General features: G+C 46.5%; 1 protein-coding gene across 2 annotated transcripts; it reads right to left on the bottom strand.

Moving 5' to 3' along the window:
* Nucleotides 1–6,953: 6,953 nt before the first annotated feature.
* LOC130845978 (syntaxin-2-like) lies at nt 6,954–7,940 on the bottom strand. Of its 2 annotated transcripts, XM_057723892.1 has the most exons (2): nt 7,156–7,940; nt 6,954–7,032 (listed from the first exon to the last, which is right to left on the bottom strand). In XM_057723892.1, the coding sequence occupies exons 1-2, from the start codon at nt 7,938–7,940 to the stop codon at nt 6,954–6,956; spliced, it is 864 nt and encodes a 287-aa protein (XP_057579875.1). The 2 variants fall into 2 exon arrangements, with proteins under 2 accessions (XP_057579875.1, XP_057579874.1); XM_057723891.1 differs by lacking the exon at nt 6,954–7,032 and having other exon boundaries at nt 7,074–7,940.

Raw genomic sequence — 7,940 nt, forward strand, 5'->3', positions numbered from 1 at the left:
CTCGGGGCAAGTGTCAATTTCCTTAACATCCTGACTCCTGTGGGTCCAGGAACAAGTCCATGTGACTTAATTAATACCCTGCCCCCACCTCCCTTTTCTAGCTGCATGTATGTCCAGAAGGGGACATTATTTCCTGAGGTTGACACCCGGCTCAGAGGTCCATTCATTCCATTTTGAAATTGGTGCCAGGGCCCTAGTGAGCTTCCAGGCAAAGGTACAGGAGGTGTGATGGGTGCCACCCCTGGTGACCTTCAGCAAGTCACCCCTCCTCTCATTTGTAAAACAAGGACACAAAGGTGGTGGACTCTGGAGTCTGTGGGAACTATGTTGAAATCTGGGTTCTGCCCTTTAGTAGCTGTATGACCTAGGGCAAGTTACTCAACCTCTCTGGGCCTCAGTTTCTTCATCTGTAAAGCAGGAAAACTTCTAACAATTCATAGGGTGCTTGTGAGATGTTGCAACAAAGTGTACAGGACCATGCCTGTCATAGCTCAAGCAGCCACCAGATTCAATAAATGATGATTATTCTGCACACAACCCGGCAATCTAGGAGAAGAGCTGTCCTCGGCTGCAGGGCGTAGCCCTCTAAAGGAAGGACACGAGTCGTGCACGGAGAGAAGGGTCCAAACCAGAGCAGTGGCTGTGCGTTAGATCAGCTGCAGAGTTGTTATTTTAATCCCTGACTGGGTCCTGCTTCAGCTCCACTGAACCAGAATCCCTGGGTGGAGCGGGGCGGGGCAGGGCGGGGCAGGTGGGGGGAGGGGGGGTTGGGGGTTGGGGGTTGGGGGAGTGGGGATTGGCAGGTGCCTGTTAGTATTGTCACCTCCAGAGGTGACTCTGATGCCTAAGACACTGGAATCACCTCAGGAGCTTTTTCAGCAGCCTGGTACCAAAGCCCCGTGTTCTCACACTGGACCGGGGTCAGCACCACCTGGAGGCTACTGGGCCCACCCCCACGTTCTGATTCAGCAGGACTGGGGTGGAGCCCAGGAATCTGCGTTCCCAGCAAGTCCATGTTGAGGTTCTGCGGCTGGTCCGGGGACCCTGCTTTGAGAAGCACTGCCCGAGCATCAGGTGACTGTGATGTGCAGCCACGGATGAGCCCTGGCCTAAGGGCTGAGCACCTCCAGGGGGCTCCTGTCACTGTCCAGCCTTGCCGCCCTCCCCACCCCCACCATACCCTTGGGTGCCTGCTGATGCAGAGAGAGGGCACAGCCCTGCAGGATGTGTCCTAAATCGCCCACTGCGTGGATGAGGGGCTCCAGGTGAGGTTAAGAACCCAAGGGATTAGAGTCCAGGCCCATCCAACCAGAAACTCCAGAGCTTTTTACTGAGACAGATTTACAATGGTGGTGCCTTCCATTTGCACCACTGACTCTGAAAGCCTGGTCTGGGAAGGGTTGGGGAGGTGCAGCTTGACCTCTCTGGGTTTCCTCCGCCCGTCTTCCATGTTTTAGAGTCATGACCTCTGCTCTTAAGATTATTAATGAACCTTGGAAGCTGCTGGGTGAGGCTTGCGTGTTTTGCTGTGAGTGGCCACCCGGTGGAGCCCTTAGGCCATCTCTCCCCCAGGCAGCCTTGCAGGCAGAACCAGCCTGAGGGACACTCTGGCAGGAGGTGTGAGGGGCTGGGTCTTTAACATGGTTGGGGGCTGCTCCAGGGACCCTCTAGGCTGTCCTCACTCAGCCACTGAGCTGAGGCTCAGAGGGAGCCGGGGCAGTGGTGCAGCCTGGCCTGGAAGGTGACCCCAAGCTCTGACTCCCAGACTCCTGGAAGTTCCTTCCAGGGCTTCAAGCTTCCTTGAAAGAATAGGAAGCAGGATTCCCAGAGGAAAAGCTTTCCCAAAGGAAATCTCTAAGCTGACTTCCTGCTTCTGGTTCTGGGGTTTGGATGCCCCCAGGGGTGAGAAAAGCTGGGGAGGCACCCACCCTGCCTCCCAGGTGGGCCCCGAGGTGAGGGTCAGGCCCCAGAGGGCAGCGTGTGCTGTGGCCCCGCCCCTCTCCCGGGCTCCTTGCCTCCTGCACAGCCAGCTTCTCAGTGGGGGGAGGCAGTCAGGTGGGAAGCACAGGGGTTGATGCTCTCGAGAGACCCCAGCTTCACTCAACCCACTGGCTGGAGTGTCTCCCTCTGTGAGCTCAGGGTCCCCGTCCATCAGAGGGGCTGAGAAGGGGGCTGAGATCCCACAGGCAGGGGGCCCAGCACCAGGCTGGGGGTGGTGGGGACCCATAAACAGCACCGTCACCCCTGACCCCAATGAAAGGAAGAGCTGCTCCTGCTGCCCCTCTAGATGCCTGACCTACCCGGGTCCCCACACACCTGGGGATGTGCTGGTGGGGTTTCCCTCTCTCCTCCTCCGCTGCTCTCCTCTGAGGTCCTGGAGGTCGGGGCTGCTCCTCTGCTCATCTCATCATTCCCAGAACTTGCCCCAGGCCCTGGTGCTCTGCCGGTGAGGGAGGAGAAGGACGGAGTGATGGGAGGGAGGACGGATGGAGGGATGAATCCATTCTTACCCGATATTGGAATAAGAAGTCTTGTGTCTGATCTAAGCATCCTTCCTCCTTAAGCTCCCCCACCTGACAGAGCTCCTCTCCTCCCTGAGCGAGTGCACGTCACACACCCCAGCACAACTTGAGGACCACGTAAGACAGTGGCTGACATTTATCAAGGGCTTGTTGGGCAGCAGGCACAGTTCTAGGTGCTTCTCGTGTATGATCTCGTGTATAGCAGGCGCTATTATTCTGCTCATTTTATGATGAAGACGCTGAGGTACAGGGAGGTTAAGTAACTTGGCCAGAGTCATACAGAAATTAAATGTTAAATCTGGGACCTGAATTCCTCTTAGGGGGAAAGTACTTGGGAATTCCTCACCGTGTAGGAGAACTGACAGATCTCTTCTCCTTCTGCAGCAGCACAAGTCCCGTCCCTGGCTTGGAGAGGAAAGTACCCCCAGGCAATGGGAGAGTGAGGGTCAGCACTCAGGGGGCCCGGCTCTCAGCACCAGGCACTGGAAAAGGGAATTTCACCAATATTTCTTGGCACCTACTATGTGCAGGACTCGTTGTAGCATCTCCCAGTTTAAAAGAAAACAAAAGCAAACCCTTGATCCTACACCCGCCCAGCTAGTGTCCTTTGCACCCTTTCTCCACAAACATCCTAAACTCTATCTGCACCCCTCTCTCCATTCTCCCTCGTCTCATTTGCTCTAACCCGCTCTCTGCCTTCTGTTCCCACCTCTCCATGGAAACCGCTCTCATCGGGTCACCAGCAAGCACCATATTGGCCACTCAAGATACATGTACCTTCTCATCACTAGGTCTCTCAGCATCACTCCCCTGAGTCAGGAAACCTTCTCTGGAATGATTCTCCTCCTGCTGCTCAGCCTCTCCTCTGTCTTTCTCTCCCTCCTCCTCCTCCTCTCCCATCATCTGAGTGTCTCAGGTCCTCATGACGTGGGCCTAGACCACCTCTTCTCTGTGCACCTTCCTGTCCTCATCCAGTCCAATGGCTTTAAGATTCCTCTCAGTCAACAAATACCCTTATGCACTGAGTGTGTGCCAGGCACTGCTCTCGGCACTGGACAGAGAGCAGAGAAGAGAACCGTTTTTAGCCTTATGGAGCTGGTACAGGAGATGGAGAATATGCAAACCGTATATATTATATCAGGTCACTGGCTGATAAATGCAATGACCAATTATGACAGGTGAAAAGAGCATTATTGGAATGTGGGGGGTGGGCAAGGCTGCTGTTTTAGGTGAGTGGACAGGACAGGCTGCTCTATGGATGTGACATCTGAGAATATACTGAATGCAGTGAATAGGCCATGTGATGACAGCTCCCCAATTCCTGCCTCCGGAGCTGATCTGTATTGAGACCCAGAGTTACATCCAACTGCCTCCTGAGCTCTCCCTCTGTGTGTCTCAGGACACCTACACTCACCATGTCCAACCCCACCCCTTGAATCCACCCCTCAGCACACACCGATCCTTCCTCATCTTTCCCATCTTGGTCAATGGCACCACCTCCACAAATGCTCCTCACAGAACACTTGTGATTCCACCCACTCTTCTTCATCTCTAGAGCCACCCCCTGGTCCAGATCCATCCATCCCCTCACCTGGACACCTGCCACAAGCTTCCAGCTGATTCCTCTGTTTCCATCCTTTCCCTCAATGTCTGCTTGGAGTGAACTCGAACTAAGATACCTTTGACGTTTCTCTTTGCTCCCTCAGGATAAAAATGCAGACTCCAAAACATCACCTCCAAAGCCCTGCAAGCTCAGACCCCTTTCTACCTCTCCAGTCTCTTCGCCTCCCTCTCTCCAGCCACTGAGAACTTCTTCCAGGTCCTTTTTGTCATCTCAGAGCCTTTGCAAATGCAGCTCTCACTGCCTGGAACATTCCACTGTGAATAATAACGTTATTTTAAAAGGAATATTTAAAGAACAAAACGAGCTCCTCACAATTAAAAATACCATGGCATAAATCTTAAATTTAATAAAAATATTGGAGATGAAATTTTGTCCATCTTTCAGAAAATAGACTGAGATGTTTAGAGACAGAAAATAGGACAGAACAGATAAGAAAATTAGAGGCTCCAGCTAGGAATTTAATGTCTAACAAATAGGATTTCTAGAGAGAAGAAAGAAAACAGAGGAGGAAATTTTGTCAGAGTTGAGGGGTATGAATTTCCTAAGACAAAAGGCTCACTGCATGTTTGGCAAGAGGTCTAAAGGAAGACACACTGGAAGGCACATTACTGTGGAAATTAAATCACTGGGCATAAACAGAATACCTTAGACAGCCAGAGAAGTGTAAGAAGGTACACATCAAAGACCAAGAGTCAGAAAGACATCAGACTTCTTAAGACCAGAAGCTTGAAGACAATGGTGTCATGCCTCAAAATTCTGAGGGAAAATTATATCCATCCTAAAATAACATAACTAACCAAACTACTATCAAATATGAAGACAAAATAAAGATACTGTAAAAATTCTACACTTTCAAAAACTTATCTGCCATATTTCTTGTTAAAAAAGGCTATTGGAGGATGTGGTCCACCCAAATGCAGGAGGAAACCAAAAAAAAAAAAAAAGAGAGAGAGAGAAGAATAAGTATGGCAGGCAAAGGATGCTCCAGAGAGGCTGGGGAAGGGATGTCTCCAGGTGACAGTGTATATCGAGCCCAGAGAAGAGGCAACTCAGACTGCAGCAGGATCCCAGGGAGACCTGGATATCTCAAATGAAAAAAAGGGAATCACACCAAAAGGAGATCTCTAGTTCTACTGGTTAGTTAATATCAGGCACCTAGAAAACTAAGCAAAAGAAAGTATGAGATGATTATTAATTCTAAGAAACAAAGAATGTACAAGAATAGTAGAAATATGTCCCTTTTGTCAGTATTTCTGTAGTCATACCAGTATAAACACTGAGCATTGATTTAACCCTCAAAATCATGATATAACTATTTTGAGAAGATAGAGAAAGGGGGGACTTCCCTGGCAGTCCAGTGATTAAGACTTTGCCTTCCAATGCAGGGGGTGCAGGTTCCATCCCTGGTTGGGGAACTAAGGTCCCACATGCCTCATGGCCAAAAAATGAAAACATAAAACAGAAGCAATATTGTAACAAATTCAATAAAGACATTAAAAATGTCCACACTGAAAAAAATCTTTAAAAAAAAAAGAAGATAGAGAAAGGATGTGCATACTTCTTACCTTTACATTTCATAGGAAGGAGTCAGTACATAATATTCCAAATAGGAAAAGAAAAAAACATGAGTATAAGCATGCTATATTGAAGTATAGAGGTAACTACCATAAAAGAGAATTAAGTGAGTTGAGAATGCTTACCTTTGGGTAGCAGTTGTTGAGGATGGGGAGATTTGACCGGGGGTCATTGGTTTTCTATTATAAGCCTTGGTACATTATTTACTTTAAAAAACGGTTTGGGTGTTATTTTTAGAAGAAAAACTTAAAATGCTGTGGAGGAGATACGTAAATTGGATTGAAAAGAGATACACAGAGAGCTTCAACTGTATTATTGATTTTTTTACGTGGCAGGTGCACAAGTGTTTGTTATAGTATTTATATGCTTCTCAATATCTAAAATATTTTATAATTATTATTATTTTTTACCACGCAGTAACTAATTTATTATCTTGGGTAATGGAACAGGGAGATGGAGCTGAGTACAGTAATCGAGCTTTTACTGGAGGATGTTGGGCGCGTTTAAACCTTATAAATCAATTTTAACAGAAGGTACTAGAAAGGCTTTTTGGGGAACCTTGCAACCCATGTTTTCTATGCCAATGGCAAACTCTGTAAACAACTGTGCAAAAATGGCTCAATATCATGAAACTTCCTATTTCTTTTAAAAGGCAATAGTTAATATGTTAAGTTGGAATAAATTAAGATGTTAATATATTAAACAATTAATTTATAAACATTTAAAATTATAGATATCTTACAAAACAGCTCTGTGATAATAAATATTTTTTGCAAACATAAACAAATACGAATTAAAACAGTACAAAAATGTCTCTTAATCAGCATATTAACTGGGAGAGGGAAGAAAGTCTTAGACCTGAAATCTAACAGTTTCATAACATAAGACATTCCTAATTAAACCCCACATATATTATAACACTGAAATATTAAAAAAATTGAAAATTTCAATAATTGCTTATTTTAAGGCCATTGAAACAAGTTTCACATTGTTAAATTTCTGTGGTGTGTTATTTAGAGTCCAAGGATGTTTGGGTTCACTCATTACACCCATTCTGCTTTCCTCATCGAACAATACACTCTGTTGTGTTTTCTCCTTGAATTCACTAATGAAAAATCAGCACTCAACGGCACACATCACAATGTCTAGGAATCATTCATGAAATGGGAGGATGCTGATTTGCTGCAGATGTGGTCTGACTCCAAAGATAAATGGCTCTTGGGATATGGTTGCTATGACAATGATGTTGCTAGGATAATTCCAAGGATCACAAGCAAAATAACTACACAAATAATAATGAACATCATTTTTGCCACATGGCAGAGGCATGCACACCGATGTTATCTGCACCATCACTTGCCAACCGATAAACCAATAATTAGAGCAACCACAGCCAGCAGAACCAGTGACACAGCCACAATTATCCACTTTTTCCTTCTTGCTTTGCTTTTATATTTAATAGCTTTTTTTGTTTCTTCTTTAGCATGTTCTACATAGTCTGCGGCATTCATAACGTTTTTTTCTATGTTGTTGATCATTTCGCCCTGGGTCTCCACGAACATGGCCATGTCCACGAACATCTCGTGCAGCTCACGGATGCTGCTCTCCAGCTTCATAATGTCTTTATGACGCGACTCGATTTCATTGAGATTCTGTCTAGTGATTTGTGAATCTGATATAATGTCAGACGTGCAGATGGAAGGGTTCCCACTCTCCAGCATCTCTTCCAGTTCATCGTCGGTGGTAGTTTTTCTGGTTATTTCTAGCTGACGCTGTATCCGGCTTTTGCTTCGCTCCCGAAATAGAGTCGGTGCTTCATTATACTCTGTCATAACATCCACAAACTTTTGAGATAGCACTGAATGCTGGGTTCTTCGTATCCGAAGATCTACTGAAGTTCGGTTCCCACTCTCATCCTGATCGAAACTTTGTTCAATAGACTTTAACTTGGTCTGAATTTTATCAGCAGTTTTCTTGATTTCTTTGTTTAAATCTTCAAGTTCTTCTTTTATTTTTCCTTCTGGGTTTGGTGCAGAAAGAATGATGCTGTGGTTTTTCTTTACTTCTTCAACATACTGGGCTATTATATCTATACTGTTTCTGATCTCCTCAACCTGATGGATGAAGTCGTCCATAAAGTGGTCCTTTTCAACGACAATGGCTGCGTCCCCATCGTCGCTCTTCCTACACGCCGTCAGGTCTGGCAGCCGGTCTCGCAT

The sequence above is a fragment of the Hippopotamus amphibius genome, chromosome 2 (genome assembly GCF_030028045.1).
Source record: "Hippopotamus amphibius kiboko isolate mHipAmp2 chromosome 2, mHipAmp2.hap2, whole genome shotgun sequence".
NCBI lineage: Eukaryota > Metazoa > Chordata > Mammalia > Artiodactyla > Hippopotamidae > Hippopotamus > Hippopotamus amphibius.

Coding starts and splice junctions, on each gene's coding strand:
- LOC130845978 (XM_057723891.1), bottom strand. CDS start 7,940: ATGCGAGACCGGCTGCCAGACCTGACGGCGTGTAGGAAGAGCGACGAT.